At 43.0% G+C, this 19514-nt stretch overlaps 1 protein-coding gene across 1 annotated transcript in view; it reads left to right on the forward strand.

Moving 5' to 3' along the window:
- The window catches only part of DSCAM (Down syndrome cell adhesion molecule), a 272597-nt gene that overhangs the window by 81943 nt on the left and 171140 nt on the right, over window positions 1–19514 (forward strand). Inside the window, exons 10-11 of the mRNA XM_015425577.1 lie at window positions 4789–4885; window positions 6754–6882. Of these exons, the coding sequence (XP_015281063.1) occupies window positions 4789–4885; window positions 6754–6882 (226 nt within the window). The remainder of the gene's footprint in view (window positions 1–4788; window positions 4886–6753; window positions 6883–19514) is intronic.

Consider the following 19514-nt stretch of genomic DNA (forward strand, 5'->3'; position numbering starts at 1 on the left):
TGTAATATGTTACATTGTTATAAATATGCCTTTTAAAAGTCCCAACATATTATAAATAAAAAAGAAGTCCATATACTGTACAACATATGCTGTCCAGAGCTATAACACACCTCAGCTAGACAGGAAGCACAGTCTGCCTAAGGCATGATTACTGGTTTGCAACAGGACAAAATGAACAGTATAAATTCCAAGGAGATAAATACATTCCAAGCAGTTGCTGTGAGCCTACTGCAAACCAAATAACAAAAGGGTTTGGTGCCTTAAATATTAATTATCATGGCAGAAGCATTGGTGAACAAGATGCACTTTATCAGATGCAAACTGATATTTTGGCTTGTGAAAACTTCTGCCATGAGAAAATTATCCATCTTTAAGACACTACAAGACTGTTCGTTGTTTGGGCTGGAGGACATAGAAATCATACAGGCAAACCCTGGAGGAGGAGCTGCTACTTATCTCCCTTAAGAGTTCTATGTTTGCATTATCCATGACATGTTAGTTTTTATTCTGTGGGAATATTTTGTGTGCTGAAGGCATTTGATCATGAATCCCACTTGCAGTCTGAAGTAGGGAAATCCAGGCACAGCTCCTTCTGCTGGAAGAGCAAAGAGGCCTCAGTGATCTCATTTGGAAGCCAATCTCAGAATGTATAGTAGAATTAGGTCTAGGGATGGATGCAAACTGGCTCACAAACTAAAGTTCATCAAGAATTTTGGCCAGTTTGTGTTTCGTGAAGTGATGTTCGTGGAAGGGCAACCAGCATGAATATTCCACAAACTTTCATGCTGTTCATGGAGGTTCATGAATGGATACATTTCCAGACAGTCTGTCTCTGCTCAATTAAGCTGTTTACAAAACTACAAAGCAATAGGGGTGATGGAATTCTCCAGCCTTGGAAAGACCAATAGTAGCCCTCCAAAGCTTAACAGACACTGCTGGCTGCCATTAACAGAGTTCCCATTCTGCTCTATGATATTGGAAAGCTATATATCAGCTCATCTCCACACCCTCTCCTATGTTGGCACTTAGACAGAGAGGCAGGGAACTTGTTAAAAGTAGGCTAACAGAGCACATTCTATACCCTCCTGATTGTAAACTTCTCTCCCCTGCTGGGATTTGGGAGTGTTAGGTGGACTCACCTTTGAGTCTCTCTGCTCACACCAAGCAGAGGGGCTTAGCTATTGCGTTCCTCATCTGAGGGCCCACACTTTGATTTTGAACTCCTCTCCCCTGCTGGGGTTTGGGTATTAAGAGGGCTCTGAGCTACCTTGTCTCTGTTATACAAATAGATTTGCAGTCAAAAAAAGAAGTCAAAACGAGGAGGAAAGTTCATAGTGTTTTAATTGCAATCAATACACCTGAAAACAGTAAGGCCAAACCAGCTTATCAAAAATGGACTGCTTTCTGAACACAATCAGGAAGTACATGAAATTTTATACTTGAAATGACATAGTCATGAAGATATTTATGAAGATATTTATTCAGGTTAGGTTACTTAACCTAACCTGAATAATACCTGCCAAGGATTCTTCATACCCAAACAAAGGTTTTTTTTCTGATACAAAGCTAAAATCCCTTTTGACCCAAACACTGCCATGCTTTACCATAAACAACAACAAAAACTCCATTAACTTTATACCTATCTTCTATACCAAAAGAATGTTGTTTTCTTGTCTGCTAGCATCAGCTAGAAAAATAATCTAACCTACATGAGAAAGTCCTACCATTTAGTAGGCTTTCATCACATCCTAATAAAATCTTACTTAGGAGAAAAATCAATAAAACCAGAAAAATATGAATTGTCAGGGAAAAAAATCTTTATAATCCCATTCATACTACATCTCTCTGCTCATGCCAAGCAGTGGGGCTTAGCTACTGGGTACCTTGGGTAAGAAGCCACATTTTATACCCTCCTGATTGTCAACTCTTCTCCCCTACCGAGGTTTGGTTATTATATGGACTCAGGATCTGAGCCACTCTGTCTCTCTGTTAATGCCAAGCAGTGAGGCTTAGCTATTGGGTGCGTTGGCTGTTCATGCTGAGTGGTGGGGCTTAGATGTCTCTCTGCCTTATTTCCAGTGTCTGGCTGGGGGGGTGTCTGCCCAGGTGAAGTTTCCCTGTGAGTTTGGTGCCACTGGCTTGTTCCTGAGCCACTCCATAGACTCTTGTAACTGCAGCTGTCTTTTCCAGAGAGAGCACTGGGAGACCTTTTTGTGTGGTGTGTAACTAGGAACCAAGAAATGTAATCTGCCTCCAACTTGGAGAGCTTGTAGAGGAGCGGGTGGAAGGGTAAGGTTCTGTGTGTATTTGGTGTGTGTAGCTTGCAGGGTGTCCATTCTATACACTTTTGAACCTGTGCCTGACATTTCCCCCAAAAGCACTTTCCTGGCTTGACCTTAGCCCTGTTGGGTTTGCAGTGCCACAGTGGCACTGGTTCTGCTGGGCATGCAAAAATGCTCTCCCCCCCCCCAGTTTCTACTGCAGAGATTCTCGGGGACTTTGATTCTGTTCTGAGGAGCTTCTGTTGTCCTTGTTTTGCTGTTTTTCCCCCTCCATTAGAAACTATGGAGGATGGGAGCCCTCCAATCCTCATCAAATTTGGGGGGGGGGGTAGAGGAGAGTCAGCCGGAGATCCCCTGAGAGTTTGGTGACTCTAGCACATGGGGGGGGTGCATTCTGCCACATTACAAACCTCAGAAATCAAACTGATTTGTTTAGCTACAAAAAGTTGATGACGGTCCGTGGTTCATGAACCGGGCATGATACAAATTACAAACCAAACTGCATTTTCCTGGTTTGTGCCCATCCCTTTACAAGAGAATTTGTTGCCTCTCACAGTGGAACAGCAAATGATCTGCCAGTATTTGCAAGATGCATGTTATCAGTCTGTCATGAACAATTAGGGATCAACCACACAAAAATGGAAATAGGGAATACAGTTGTGCAAACAGATAACCAGAATAATCTGTCACACTGTCACACTGTACAAATCACACTTGAGACTACTGTCTTCTTGTACAATTCTACTTACAACCATAAATGATACATATAACAAATGGTTTTGCCACCATACATAAATGACATCTGCACCAATTGAATAGTGACCTAATAATCCTTGAAAGTACAAGTCTCTCTTCAGAATGATGCAGTCACCTGCTCATGGTGCAGAGAAGAGTTTCCAGGAGAAAGCAAGAAAGCATGCAGTAGACAGTATGAGCTCAAGACTAGCTGTAGCATGAACCAAAGAAGTGGTGACGGCATGCCTAGTTTGCTTTGCCATTTCTTAGGGCTTCATCAGACCACTTTTCTTAGTGATAGAGCTCAACCCAGCTCTGGCAAGATTCAAAATGACATCAAGTCTACAAGTATGTTCCAAATGGCTAGGAATCAAGCTAGCATGCATATGTTAGGATGCATGTATATGTTAGGGCTGCCATTGACTGCCTTCATCCCCCGTCCCCCCACCATTGAGAAATTGGGAGGGGGGATGAGAAAAAAGAGCTATAAAATGACCTCCATAAGAATTTCCCCAAGTCTTTATGTTCTCAACCATAGAAATCAGAGGAAATTCCTAGAGTTTCATCCAGCAATGATGTTATACTACCTAGTTAGGTTCATTTTGAGTGACTGCTCATTGAGTCCTAGAATAGTTCTAGTAAATAATGCATAGTATCTAAAACATTCCAATCCGTAACCTGTTTTTTGAGGATCACAAAACCACGGAGAAAATCGGGCAAAGGCGCTGGTCAAAATGCGGCCGCGCGGCTTCGAGTGGGAAATTGACCAATAGAAACGGGCCAAAGGGAGGCGCGACCACGGCGCAGCTCTTGTGTGAAATCGGTCTCAGATAATTGTCTGAAGGTACATGATGCAGTTACATTGATGCAGGTGGGCCAGTTAGGTTCCTGTATGCTGTCTGGATTGGAGTCTGCCTGGGAATCACATGGCAGCTATACTTTACTGTCAGAGTTTATACCCCATCCTTCCTTCCAGATGGAATCACAGGTTGGCTTACAGCAATTTGAAAACATCATGGCTACATTGAAATGTAACACTAAGACATAGTTTGCCACTATAAGAATGAGCTTTGGAAATCCATGAGTTTCAGTGACTCCTTTCTTATGCAGTTTGTCTCAGATTTGGAAGACTTCCTGGTTACTAATAAATGACCATTTGTCATGACATCTGAAGTGATAAATTACAGTTTGTTCTCTTGCTTACAAAGCAGGATTCCACTGTGGTTGGAATTAAATCAGTTCACTGTTTCATCTGATAATTGTGACAAATTGTGGGTGTTGGGAACCAGGAAATCTTCAGTTTCTGAATTTCATGTGAGGGGAAAGGGAGGATGTGAGGTCAAGTGCAATCCTAAGTAGAGTTATACTCATCAATGTCAGTTGAAGTCAGTGGTTTTTATAGGGTGTAATTCTGTTCAGAACTGAACTGCATAGCTTTTTCCTGAAAAGACCAATCATGTTTTGCTCAAAATAGAGGCTAAATAAAGTAATATAATCTAAAGACAGGCAAAGAAGTACTGTACGTGAGTACTATTTGAGCATTTCTACACTAGCAGCTGTACTGTTTTGTTGCATTCCCCTTTATTTTGATTTGGGGCCATATGGCCACAAAACTGCTGTTTGTTCACTCTAGGGATGTATATTATGTGCATCAAATGTGGTTTATTGTGCATAGGAAATAGTAATGTAGGATCACTTCTTGCAGTGTGAGTATATTTAGAAGATTAGTTTTACTTTATATATATATATTTTTTCTCAATCTTCACTGTAGATTTTGCCAACGGTGCGAGAAGACTCTGGTTTCTTCTCTTGCCATGCCATCAATTCATATGGGGAGGACCGTGGAATAATTCAGCTCACTGTGCAAGGTAGGAAGAGGACAACATAAGGAAAAAAACACAGCTTTTGTAGTACAGTAAGTGTATGTCATGCTCAGAAATCTGTTGGGGGGTTCTAGTCCCTTAATAAACATTGCCTTAAATTCGGACATTAGAATTTCTCTTATGATATTCCAACCCCTACTTTCTGTTTCCACTGGAACAATCAAGGCAGAAATGTGTCAATAAGCATGAGAGAAGTCAATTTAAGTCTTTGGGGTCAATTTAAACATGATAGTGACAACATGGGGACCAATAGAAAGCACCTATTTGAGTTGGGGTTCCACCTAGCAGATTTAAAGGCCTCTTAGTTCATGTGCCAGCCCTTACACAACCAGCATTTGCTGATCAGCACGACATGGAAATGTTTCATGTCTCAGGCCAACACATGAGTTTTAAGAAGGCCTATAAATGCCATTTTGACTGCTTGAAACCCCAGAGCAGGTAAGTGCTTTTTGGCAGTGTCTGCATGGCCACATTCATGTTTCAGGCCACTCCTACTCTTAATATTCAGGCCTAAAATATGAAATACTTACTTGTGAGTAAACATGGTTGACATCATTGAGACTAAATCTCCATTCTAGTAGCTCTAGATCTCCAAAGCCCAAATAGAATTAAGTAGTGCAAAAACAATAAGATTTTCTTTCTGAAGAAGGAGCAGTAAGCCGGTTGTATATCTAGAAACAAAATGTTTCATGTTTAATCAATCAAAAGCATCCTGGCAACTGCAATATATTTTTACATTTGTAGCTAGAATGTCCCCAGGCTGGGTTCCCCTATGATATTTCCTGGTAGGGAGGGGAGGGGTAGTCAGGCAGAGATCAGCAGGCCCTACAATGGGTGAGGTGTTACCCTGTCAAATGCCAAGCTGAAATATAAATCAGCCGTGGGGCTCTACTTGCCCTGTATACAACACTTGCTCACATGCTTGTATGCCTTGGAGCATGCATGTAAGTTGCCAGACCTACTCAGGACTCACAAAGCACCTTTCTCCCAAGCTCTAGTTTCTGCTGCTGCAGTTTTCATCAGTTCCTACAAGTACACAGAAGTCCTTTAAAAAAGTCCAGAAAAAGTGGGATTCTGATTCTCATGTATAGTAATATAATCCTATGAGTAGTACTTTAAGTAATATAAATAAGCTGTCAGAAATGAGAAAATATATGTGCTAAATGTTTCTGTAGTGTCCTTGTGCATACATGCAGGATCTATTTTATTTTTATTCTGGTTGAGTAATTAAGCTAGAATAACTGCTCATTACAAACAATTACAACTGATTTAGCCTTTATCTGATATAGGCATAAATCTATACTCACACACACGTACACAAAGAATGGGGAGTTTCTTCCCTTCCATTCTTTCACTTCCATTATTATGAATGTGTTATGTTCTTTTGTAGATATGTTAGTCTATTCGCACACTGGGTTTAAGCCTATGCTGTTCAACCTTACTTGTAAAGAGATTGGAACAACACTGCTCACTCACTGACGTACACATATTCCATTTTAAAAGTACTATCTCTTTGATTCATTTACGATACTGACATCTCCCTATAATGTGAATTTTATAGCCTAGATCTGCTCTGGGGAAAAGAAGGATTTTTATATGGAGTACTGTTAATGTGGGATTCTAAAATAACATAACATTCATAGACAAAGTGAGTCTCTTATTTTAAACAAAACAGTACCTTTCCTCCTTATGGGAATTAGGTGGGCTAAATGGATGTACAATTTAGTAAGGGTAGAAAGTGGAGAGTTGGCTTGCTGTTGACAAGCCGTATTTGCTGTACCATGCTCATTGCTGTAGCTTACACACAGCCATTTCCTTCCGTTAACTAAAGCAGAGTCTGTCTCTTTGCCCAGAACCTCCAGATCCTCCTGAAATAGAAATCCGAGAAGTGAGAGCCCGCAGCATTGCCCTCAGGTGGACCATGGGATTTGATGGAAACAGTCCAATCACAGGCTATGATATAGAATGCAAGAACAAGTCTGGTAAGAAGTCCTTGTGATCCATCACCTGTACTTTGGAAACATCTCTGATATGTCTGGTGGTGTAATGTTTTAATATTCACTGAAGCTTTTCCCATTTCAAAACTCTTAAATGTGGGCATTGTGTCTGTGTGTCACTGATGTGCTGAGTAGGGAAGGGGATAAATCAAACAGGGTGCGAAGAGATCTGTGATTGGGTTTTTAGTCACAAATAGCAGCTGTGGGGCTGAGCACCTTTCCCCAAGACATTTTCTCAACTTCCAACCTCAGAGCAGATATTTTCCCCATTTGAAGAAACACACAGGCATCATGTAGACAATTGGTATGACTCCCCTAACAGGGCAAGTAGCAGCTAGAGGAGGTGTTTCCAGTCAGGAAAGTGGTACTGGTGGAAAGGCTGAAAAACTTTTGCCTTGGCCCCAGTTTGAATCAGAAGAAGAAGAGATTGGATTTATACCCCACCCTTCACTCGGAGTCTCAGAGTGGCTTACAAACTCCTTTCCCTTCCCCTCCCCACAACAGACACCCTGTGAGGTAGGTGGGGCTGAGAGAGTTCTTTCCAGAACTGTCCTTGAGAGAACAGCTCTGACAGAACTATGGCTTGCCCAAGGTCATCCAGCAGCTGCAGGTGGAGGAGTGGGGAATCAAAGTCGGTTCTCCCAGATTAGAGTCCACAGACTTAACCACTACACCAAACTGGCTCAGAGCACTTAACCACTAAACCAAGCTACACCAGACTGGCTCACCAAATTGAATCAGAGCTCCTTGGCAGTTGTTTCACCAGTCAGCATAGTGCAAGAAATCCATTCATGGATCTTGTGATGTCCCACATCTCGTTTGGCCAAATAATACTTTGTATATTTGAACAGCTGCTTTTCATTTAATTCATTTTCACTATGGTAACTTCTGCAGATGCAACAATTCCAGATGCTGAGAGGTACAATGTATTACTTGAGATGGACTTTTCTCCCTTCCTTCTTAAATGTTCCACTTCATCTAATCCTTTCCCGGTGTCCCTGGTGCTCTGGAAAAGAAGGCTGTTGTTCTTGTTGGATGCCCCATTTCAATAAGCATGATATGAACCTAACTCCTTATGAAAATGAGCTGGCAGGTGTAGTGATCTAAAGGTATGCAAAGAAAAAGATCCTTGGAGGAGAAAACACAGCCATGTCACATGTCCCCCTGGAGGGGTGAACTAAATGCAAAATGCTTTGTCAACATACCAGCACAAATTTATTCAACTAAAATTATTGATTTACAACAGGAATTACATTTCTGCCAACTCAAATTATACAAAGTCCTTGGTCACCATGAGGAAATCGTATCACAATTGCACCAAGAGTTCTATGCCTCCCAGGCACCTAGGGGCTGTTTTTAATTGCAGCCATAATGTGTATGAAGAAGGGGCTTCATTCTCTCCCCACCCACCCTGCCACCACCACCACCACCAGTTTTGCAAACTGAAATGAGAAGCTGCTGGGGGAATTCTGTTTGCTTCATTTTTAAACTTACATTGCAACTCTCTGGGCCATTTCATTTCTTGGAAATGGTAGGGGGGAAGGCTGAAGCTCCTTCTCCACAGGTACTGCAGCCATGATTGGGGTGCCCCAGTTACAGACCTCCCAGTACATGCTTAAAACAAACTTGCTGTGGTGGCCACAAGGGCTTTGTATTGTATGAACTGGCACTGTATGTCATTGTCAGGGAAGTTATAGTTATTTTTAGAGGCCAAATAATATATCCGAGTGTGGTATTGATAGTAAAGTAATTGCTGTTAGAGGCTGAGAGAGTGATCTCTGAGCCATGAAGAGCCTGTTTCAGATCTTGCCTTTGCCATGAACTCAGAAGATGGCCCCAGACAAACCACTGTCTCATAGCTTCAGCCTCTCTCCCTCCCCCAGAACTGTGGTATCTTTACAGGGCCATGCAAGAAGATAATGAGTATAAAAACTTTGAGTGCTTGAAAGTGCTGTGCTCATGCTAATAATACCATAACATTATACTAATAGTACTATACAAGACGGGGACCCGCGATACTCGCGGGGGGGGGAGAAGAGCTCCGTCTCCTCCCCCCCCCCGCTCGATGTCCCCCGAGGAGGCGGCGGGGGCAGCGAGGCCAGTCCTCCCCCCCGCCCGGCTCCAAGGCGGAGGCAGCGGCGGAGAGGCTGGTCCTCCCCCCCTTTGCCGGGCTCGGTGGTGGTGGCGGCGAGGCCGGTCCTCTGCCCGCCCGCCCGGCTCCAAGGCGGTGGCAGCATGGCGGCGGCGGCGAGGTCAGCTACAGAGCGTTCCGTGTGCATGCGCACGGAACACTCTTGCACTTTCGGGGGGATTTAAACATCCCTCCGATTTTTTTCTACTTTTAGCATTTTGTGCACACGTGGGGACTGGCCCACGTGTGCACAAACCTCCCCCTCCCCCCCATGTGCCCCCGGAGCGCTGATGTAGCAATCCGCACTCCGGAGGCAACTTGGCTATTAGATATATAGATTGGTATGTAACATACAGGGGTCATGGTGACTCAGAGGTTATGACACTGAGTTGCAGACCGGAAGGTTAGTAGCAAAGTGGTTCGAGACCCTAGTGTCATGTGATGGAGTGCGGTACCATCTCTAGTTCTAGCTCCTGCCAACCTAGCAGTTCGAAAGCAAGACATTACAAGTAGATAAATAAGTACCACTTTGGTGGGAAGGGAACAGCATTCCGTGCACCTTGGCGTTTAGTCATGCCGGCCACATGATCACGGAGAAGTTTGTGGACAGCACTGGCTTGGAAATGGAGAGTAGCACCACCCCCTTCAACCTTTATATAACATACAACCTGCAGTGGTACCAATTCATCAAACAGTAACTCCATCAAATACAAAAGCAATTCTCAAACTGTGAACATTGCTACTAATGTAACACTCTCCATAACTGGAAACAAGCTGAACCTATGAGTATTTGCATGGATTGGGATGCATGAAAAAGGTTTGAGAGAGAGAGAGAGAGAGAGAGAGAGAGAGAGAGAGATTCCCAGCCTTCATAATGTTCAGAAACTTAGGTCAACTAGTAAAATTTGTCTGCAAATATTCTAGAGCAAATGTTTCAACACTGTCATGTCCTGTTTGCCCTACAGGGAGGGGAGAACTGCTCAATCCCTCCTTTTCCTCAGTCTTCTCTTGTGAGGGAACCGGTGCTCAACATGGCAAAAACAGAACACATAATGAGTGAAGGGAGCTGCAGTCTAGAATTGGCATAGGGGTAGCACATAAACACCTAGTTTCTTCAAATGAAACTTAGTCCCCAGGGCCAGATGAACTGCATCCAAGGGTCCTAAAAGAACTCACAGATGTAATTTTTGAGAATTCTTGGAGTACAGGTGAGGTGCCAGAAGATTGGAGACGGACAAATGTTGTCCCCATCTTCAAGAAGGGGAAAAGGAGGATCCAGGTAACTACCAACTCGTCAGCTTGATGTCTATACCTGGGAACGTTTTAGAACAAATCAGCAAACAGACAGTCCTTAAGCATTTAGAAAGGACGGCTGTGATCACTAAGAGCCAAGCACAGGTTTCTCAAGAATAAGTCATGTCAAACTAACCTTATATCTTTTTTTGAGAAAGTTATTACCTTGCTGGATCAGTAGACATAGTTTATCTTGATTTGAGTAAAGTTTTTGGTAAGGTTCCACATAATATTTTTGTTGACAAATTGATAAAATGTGGTTTGGATTCCATGACTGTGAGGTGGATATGTAACTGGTTGACAGATAGCACCCAAAGAGTACTTGTGAATGGATCCTCATCCTCTTGGAGAGGAGTGACAAGAGCTGTGCCTCAAGGTTCTGTCCTAGGACCTGTTTTGTTCAACATCTTTATCAATTATTTGGATGAAGGAATAGAGGGAATATTTATTAAATTTGCAGATGATATTAAATTGGGAGGGGTAGCAAATATGGTAGAAGACTAAGTCAGGATACAGGATGATCTTGACAGGCTGGAAAACTGAGCTAAAACAAATAAAATGAATTTCAGTAGGAATAAATGTAAAGTTCTGCATTTTAGGTAGGAAAAATCAAATGCATAATTATAGGATGGGGGAGACTTGTCTTAGCAGTGGTATGTACGAAAAGGATCTAGGGGTCTTAGTAGACCATACACTGAATATGAGTCAGCAGTGTGCTGTGGTAACTAAAAAAGCAAATGCAATTTTGGACTGTAGCAACAGAAGTATAGTGTCTGGCTCACATGGCATTGCTTTACTCTGCTCTGGTTAGACCTCACCTAGAGTATTGTGTTCAGTTTTGGGCACCACAATTTAAGAAGGATATAGACAAGATGGAATGTGTCCAGAGGAGGGCAGCTAAGATGGTGAGGGGTCTGGAGAACAAGTCCTGTGAGGAAAGGCTGAAGGAGCTGGGTATGTTTAGCCTGGAGAGGGACGACAAAGAGGTGATATGATAACCATCTTCAAATACTTGAAGGGCTGTCTTATAGAGGATGGGGCGGAGTTGTTTTCTGTTGCCCCAGAAGGTGGGACCAGAACCAACGGGTTGAAATTAAATCAAAAGAGTTTTTGGCTAAACATTAGGAAGAATTTCCTGACAGAGCCGTTCCTCATGGAACAGGCTTCCTCGGGAGGTAGTGGGCTCTCCTCCTTTGGAGGTTTTCAAACAGAGACTACATGGCCATCTGACAGCAATGCTGATTGTGTGAACATAGGCAGATTATGGGAGGGAGGTCAGGAAGGGTTGCAACAGTGCTTAGTTTTTGTGGCCCCTTCTTACACACCAAGGGAAATGCTGATCACCATGTTGGGGCCAGGAAGCAATTTTTTGTCCAGCCCAGTTTGTCAGGAGATCCTGGGGGTTTTTTTTTATCATCTTCTGGGTGTGGAACAGTGGTCACTGGGAGTGGGGGGGAGGTGTACAGGATTAGCCCACCCAGGCCAGTCCAGGGATGGGAGGGAATCCTGTACTTTTCAGTACATTAAACAACAAGCCACGAGTCTGTACCATCTCTGGTCTTCACAACAATTTGTCACCAGAACCTCTTTTCACTAGTCCCTGCCTTTCCTAAGGGAGAAATTCCAACCCTTAGTTAGCATCTGGGATTTAACACAGTAGCAACTCTATCCAGAGATGCACACTCTTACCAAGGTAGCATATGTGGTCAGGGTTAGGCACAAGACTTAGACTTGGAATTCAGTTACAACACCAGAGGCAAATTAGCAATAAGAAGGATCTTTATTCAGTACAGAGCTTAGCATAGACTACCAGAGATTACAAAAATAACAAAGGTTAGGGCAATTTGCCTTAACTAAACATTAATGATTCATAGTTACCACGTCAGGAGTATTCATCAGTCCAAGATAGTCCAAGTACTAAGGGATTTTGAAGGGAAATCCCATTTTTGCACCCCATGTGCTCCAAGTCACAAAGCAACTCTTTGTCTCTCAAGAGGCAGCATTTCAGGTGCAATAAACAGACAATTACAGGGGAGAGAGCAAGAGCAAGAGACTCGAGAACAGGAAGAAGAAGTCACTCCCATAGGGATCAAAGAATTATACCCCAATTCCAGTCACAAATTAGATGTGACCATCAGCCAATTGCGAGTGGGCATGGGTGTGCCCAATTGTTGGATGCCATAGCTGCATGTGGGGACAGGCTATAAATTTGGGACCCCGCCTGCAGTCATCTGACCCAAACTCCAGCTACTTCATTGTGTACGTGACTGGTCGCAAGTGGGCCAGAAAGTGTAGCCATGAGGTCTGGTGTTTGGCATGAAAGTGTGAAAGAATTTGGGTTTATGGCATGGCTATTGAGGCCATGTGGCCTCACCATTTGGCTTGCAACAGGAAACAAGATACAGCATGTTATCAAAAGACATCACAGGAGAAGGCATGTGAATATAGAAGCAATATTCCTATACAGGAGGTATTTCTGAATTTCCTGCATTGTGCAGGGGGTTGGACTAGATGACCCTGAAGGTACCTTCCAACCCTATGATTCTATGATTCTACAAGCCACATTTGTAACTTGATGTTCACAAATGTGCCCAAAGTAATTCCCATGCTCAAGGCTGTAGATGTTTACTGACTGCCACCACCATGGAAATTGTTCCTGGCCTGCTGTGTTGTCATGTAACTCAGATTATGTTAATGCCTGGGAGCTAATTCTATAACTTATTCTTGTGTATGAACTGCTAGTATAGCAGGAAAAAGTTAGTAGCTATCATAATATGCCTGTGTTCCTCATATGTGTTAGAGCACTGCAGCTATAGAATGCTTAAGGCATGACAAAAATAGTTGATTTCTGAGAATTCTATGTTCCTACTGACTTTTAAATGTGCAGATGCTGCTAGGAGTTTGCTGTCTGATTACTGTGAATAGGGCTAACCCTTTGGTTTTATCTACTGTTGAACAAAAGAAAGTTTAATAGGTTGGAATGGTATCCATTGTGGGCAATCTACTTGTGTGGGGGGTCTGAAGGAGAAAAACAAGCACCTGTTTTGTTTTCCACTGCTCATGTCCAAAATTCCAAATTAGAATTAAGCTGTGGTTTAGAATTGTAGTTAGTAGAAAAAGAACAAAGTTCAGTTTTGTTAACTATAAATTCAAGTATACTGACAACTTAAGGAAATCTTCAGTCCTGCTCAAGGTTGGAGGAAGGAGAGTGGGTGATGAGAAGAAACCAGGTTTTGATGTCTGATGTCTTCTAGAGGAAGCAAGGAGGTGACTGAAGTTGCGGTGCAGATTCTTTCCCTTGGGTCCATGAACTTGTCAGAGTCTGTTTATCTCCACTTATGCTTTGCTTATAGACAACGTAAACATGACAAATCCCCAGCACTCTCTCATCCAGAGGAAACTAAACTCAGTGAATTGGTTGTCTTACTAATATTTGTAAATTGACTTGGAAACTGAATCAAAATGTCTTAAATAAAACTCTGTAGAGCTTTTCTCTTAATAGAATGTTTCCCTGTTTGGGAACAATGACACTGTTTAAGACTCCAAAACCTGACATCATTTCCCCCCCCCATAATAAAAATATTACTCTATGTCCCACTCTACCCTTTTTAAAGGGTGCATTTCTTAATCAGCTCATAGAGGATAGCTTGTACAGAGGCTAAGATTCTGCTGAGATAATGGAAGAGCCATGGGTGAGCCTGAGTTCCTTTTCTATAGTGGAGGGGCTATGGATGCAACATGCTTCCGCTTGGCTAAGAGAGAGGCAGTCGCTGAAAGTAGAGTGGTGCTGTTCATTCATTTTCACCTAGGCTGCATGCAGATGTCATGAACAAACCAAAAGGAAGGGCCTGTACAGCTTGGACTCGTGCACTTCCCTGCCTCCCAATGAGTGTCATGCCAAGGTTGGTGTCTTCCTAGATTAGAAGCATTTGTCTAATTACAATTTTTGTTGGTGTCTCAATCCTGGCACTTTGAGGTGTGTTTCTTTCTCAGTAACCAGGATTATAAAAACTATGATTTAGTATTATGGTTTATGTGAGAGAAACAAACCCCATTTTTTTTACAGTGCCTGAATTTGGACATCATAAAAAGTTGTGGATAGTCTGAAGATTTTCTAAGCAAGGAAATCTCTCAAGAACCACTGCAGTTGGGCCTGAGGCTTCAAGCCCTGGATATTTTAGCAAGTATGTAACATGGGGATAGAGTTGCAAACCTCCAGGTGGGACCTGGGGATCCCCTGGAATTACAGCTCATCTCCAGACTACAGAGATCAGTTCCCCTGGAGAAAATGGATGCTTTGGAGGGTAGACTCTGTGGCATTGTACCCTACTGAGGTCTCTGTCCTTTCCAACCCCAACCCCCCCTCCCATCTCCACCTCCCAAATCTCCAGGTATTTCCCAACCCAGAGCTGGCAGCCCTGGGGGTGGGGGGTACTAATCTAAGGGGTCTCCTAATCTAAGGGGCCAAACCATATGGTTGTCTTTCTCCACACACATGGATCCTTTTTCAGACCACTAACCAAAAGGCTGGGTTAGGAAAGACCAGAAAAATAGATGCAACCCAGGTAAGCAGAAGGGAATTATCTTCAAGTGATTGCTTGTGTAACAAGAGATAGGTAGATATTCCACAATGAGAGAGGAGGCAGAATGGCATAGCCTGATCTTGTCAGGTCTCAGAAGCTGAGCAGGTCAGTACTTGGAAAGCAGGCCTCCAAGGAAGGCAAACCACCTCTGCTTCTCACTTCCTGGGATCGCCATAAGTCAGCTGTGACTTGACAGCAGTTTACACACACAGATACTCCACGATAGGGTCTCGGTGTGCAACCAAGTGCAGTGCTGGCAGCAGGGCTGGCTTGTCAGCGTTGCCTTTCTTTGCACTGAAGTTTACTGTCAAGGAATTGCACATCACAAGAGGGGAGTAGGGAACGATTGCCTTGAGGTTTTCAGGCTTGTCAGTGTCACAGGCCAATTGTGACTTGTTCATGGTGTCTAAATAAAGCCTTGTTCTAAAAATTCTGCTCATCAAACTCCTTGAGAGAAATCTTGAGTGCCAGGGGAGGCAACAGTTCTAGGCTAACTTCCCATTGACACTAAAAAAACCAACCTCATGATAATAACATGACTGAAGGATTACTTGGATGGTGTATGTGAAGCACTTAGAGTGCTTTAAAGTAGTTCCAACTTTTTTTAGGAGGATGACTCACACATCCAAATCTACTTTGTATGGTGACCCATCCAGGGCTAGGCCAAGGGGTTGTGTGTGTGTGTGTGTGTGCCCTAGGCAAGATATGACATTGGCACTCACTTATTCTAGCATTCCATTTTCTACAGTGCCCAACCAGATGTTTCTGAGAAACCAACAAACATCACACAAAGGGTGCAGTTTCCCCCTCTATGAACCCCAACCTTCTTCTTCTCTGCCAGCTGGGCCAGAGGTGGAGTTTGAGGAGGCATGCTTGGGGAGCGCTGGGTTGAGGCGATACACGAAGATGACAGTGAAGAGGCTGGCGCAAGTACGTCTCCTACAGCTGGTAGAGGGCGATGAGGCACTGTAGGGTACTGGGCAAGAGGTTGGGCTGCTTGAAGGAGCAGCATCGATAGAGCCCCCCCCACCTCTTTCAATCCTTCTCTGGTTTCCCCATGGGATGTTGAACAGCTCCCACTTACTCTCCAGCCCGCCCCCCCTCCTTGCAGCTACTGCCATGAAATTACTAGTCTGTTGCCTTTTTTCTCATTACTGTCACGAAGGAGGGGGAGATGAGAATGTGAGACACTGGTAGGAAGGAAAGAAAGTGAAGGATAGAAAGGACAGGAACTGCCATTACAGTGGGCTGCCCTGCAAGCTACTTTCAGAGGCTTTGCAACTCACTTTTTTTTTAGTCCCGACCCATAGGTTGGGAAACATCACTTTAATAAGGCCCAATCTGCATTTAGCATTTGCTCAGTTGTTTTATCAAACCCACACTGGAACAAAAAAAGATGCAGTTCAAAACCACATTCATCTACCCGGGGCCAACACCATACTAACTGCAGAGTCACCCCCGAATGGCCATGAAACAGCTATACATCTATGCAGACAGCCACCATAAAACCAGAGATCAAACAAAGTGAAAGCAGCATGCAGTCTGGACACTGCCATAAAATCCAACTCTCAATCAAAGTGAAAGTGGCATGCAATGCAGATGGGGATTTCTGTTCCAGTGTGGGTTTGGTATAACAGCAGAGCAAATGCTAGATGCAGACTGGGCAGCACTGCATACTGTGAGAAGAGTAAAAGAATTCCTATGTATGTTTCAAAAATGCTATTCTACATACAACCACTAGATGGCAAAGCATGCAAGGTAAATTGCTATATAGAGACATGTTCAGGAGTCAGAAATAATTTTGAAAAATACTGTACCATGTTTATTCATGGTAAATGGATTTCATCAGTTTCATCCTTTGTGAATCCCCTATGTTTATAGGAATTTGAGAAGCTAAAAATAAAGCAGCCTTTCTAAATTGCATGTGAGAGAGCTTTTCACAAACAGCTATAATGGAAAAAGAAAATGAGGGAAACACTTGTCCCAGAGCTGTTTCACATCTCATTTACAGTTTGCACAAAAAAGTCCTGATGTTACCAACCATTACAAAAATGGAACTGCTACAGTATTAGTGGGACTATATGATTTCAAGCAGCAGGTATGGGGTGGGGAGGTTACATGTCGGAATGTGTGTCTTAAAAACACTCGCATAAGAAAACTAGCACGAAGCTGGAAACTTTTGTACACTAACTGTCCATGTACATAGCATTTTTGACAGGGTAGGGGTGTGAAGGGATATTCACATACATAATCCTTCACTTGTAGTCTGCAAGGGTAAGTACATAAGAAGAACATAAGAAGGGGCCTGCTGAATCAGACCAGTGGTCCACCTAGCCCAGCATCCTGTCTCTCACAGTGGCCAACCAGTTCCTCTGGAGGGCCAACAACACGGCATAGAGGCTGAGGCCTTCCCCTGATATTGCCTCCTGGCTCTGGGATTCAGAAAATTAGTACCTCTGAATGTGGAGGTTCCCTTCAGCCACCATTGCTAGTAGCCACTGATAGACCTATCTTCCATTAATCTGTCTAATCTCCTTTCAAACCCCTTTTTCCTGTGACCATCACTACACCTTCTGGTAGTGAATTCCACATTTTAATCCTAACATGGCTGCACATTTTCTCTCACTGAATATAGACTCAGGTGGGTAGCCTTGTTGGTTTGAAGCACTTCAGATACTGAAGAAGTGTGCTTGCACACAAAAGCTTACACCATTAATAAAATTTTGTTGGTCCTAAAGGTGCCACTGGACCCAAACTTTGCTCTGCCTCTTACTGAATGTTTGAGTTTGCTCACACTCAGATGTTGTTCTGTTCTATGAGAATACTCATTTCTTGGACTTCCGTTTTTGGCGCGATGATGGTGGGTGCACTCCTCCGAAGCTCTGGAGAGAATGGCCCGAGACGCGGTGGCAGGGAGGGCGTATGGCTGGCTTTGGACTCCCCCTGGAGCCCTTGAAGGGGGCTCTCAGCCTGGGGTGCTGGGGGTGCCTCTCCCAAGGCCAAGGCCAAAGGATTGAGGCTCCCCCCGTCCTGACAGGTCCCCGCTACCGCGGTACCATTCTGGGCATGAGACGAGCACACCAGACCAGCGAGTAACTGACTGGGTGAAAACAAAAAGATTTTCTCTTACCTGACGAAGCGGAGCATGAGTAAGATGCCAGCCCAGGTGCCCCCAAGAAAAAGGGGAGGGGGGAAGCTACCCACCCCTTGAAAATGGCAAATAAATTTTAAAAGCATTAGGGGGCAGAAAGCAGCAGCACGTAAGCAGATGGCTGGTTTCAACCAGTACAATGCCAGACTGTAAAGGCATTAGAGTGAATTAACTTCTAAAGACTTAAGCGAACTTTTATAAAAGCATAAACATGTCTTTTTGGCCTGAAAAGATGGTGGTGAAAGTGAAGATTCAACAAGGAACTGCCAGCTCAACACGTCCAGTTTCCAAACTGGAAGTGAACTTTGACTTTGCAGACATGCTGGATACTGCATTGCGAAATCTGGTGGCACAGATGACTAACATCAGCAAGACCTTGGAGTCTTTACAAAAACAACTAAAAGAATCCAATAAAAGAACAGAAGTCATGGAAAACAAGACCAAAGCAATTGATCAAAGATTGGAAGTTTTGGAAAAAAGAAAGATCTTCAGATAAAACTCAACTTTTTCAGCTACAAATGGAAAAATCTTCATACGTGTTAAAATTTCAAGGTGTACCAGAAGATAAATCTGAGAATTTGAAAGAAATGCCTAGTGAAGCGCTTGTACCAGTGACAGGCATTAAGGCGGAAGTACTACAAAGCGAAATGGATATGATCTATCGGACATATTCAGAATTTATTAAGAAGAAAAACCTGCCTGGTGAAATATACATCAGATTCCTTAAGAGATCTAAAAGAGATGCAATACTGAAGGCAACATCTGGGACTACACTGAAAATTAAAGAAGATATCAGAATCCTAAAAGATATTCCATTTGAGATAAGGAAGAAGAGAAAACTATACAAGAATTTAACCACCTATTTACAGAAAAACTCCACAACCTACTGATGAATACTACCCGAAGGCTTGATGTTCAACTACAAAGGCATTGTTAACAATTTTAATTTTATGCATATTAAAACATTAGAATAGAATTTTTATTCTTAACTGATATAAGAGAAAACTTTGACTTAAGATAACAATTATTATCATTTATGGTTGTTGTATAGCTGTAATTTTAGTTAGTATGTAGTTTTGTAGGTTTTATGTAGAAAATAAAATAAAAAATTATTTTTAAATACTAATTTCTTGTTTCACACTTTTACATCAGTTGAAGTGGCTTTGCTTGACCATCTTGGGCTTCACATTTTCACTGCTAGCTTTGTTGTTAGTAATGCTTTCTAAAGCCCATTTGACTTCGCACTCCAGGATGTCTGGCTCAAGATCAGTGATCACACCGTCGTGGTTGTCAAGGACATCGAGGTCCTTCTTGTATAGTTCTTCTGTGTATTCTTCCCATCTCCTTCTAATCTCTTCTGCTTCTGTTAGGTTCCTACCGTTTTTATCCTTTATCATGGCCAGCTTTGTGTGGAACGTTCCCTTGATATCTCCAGTTTTCTTGAAGAGATCTCTAGTCC

The sequence above is a fragment of the Gekko japonicus genome, unplaced genomic scaffold (genome assembly GCF_001447785.1).
Source record: "Gekko japonicus isolate JY-2015 unplaced genomic scaffold, Gekko_japonicus_V1.1 scaffold868, whole genome shotgun sequence".
In the NCBI taxonomy this organism is placed as follows: Eukaryota; Metazoa; Chordata; class Lepidosauria; order Squamata; family Gekkonidae; genus Gekko; species Gekko japonicus.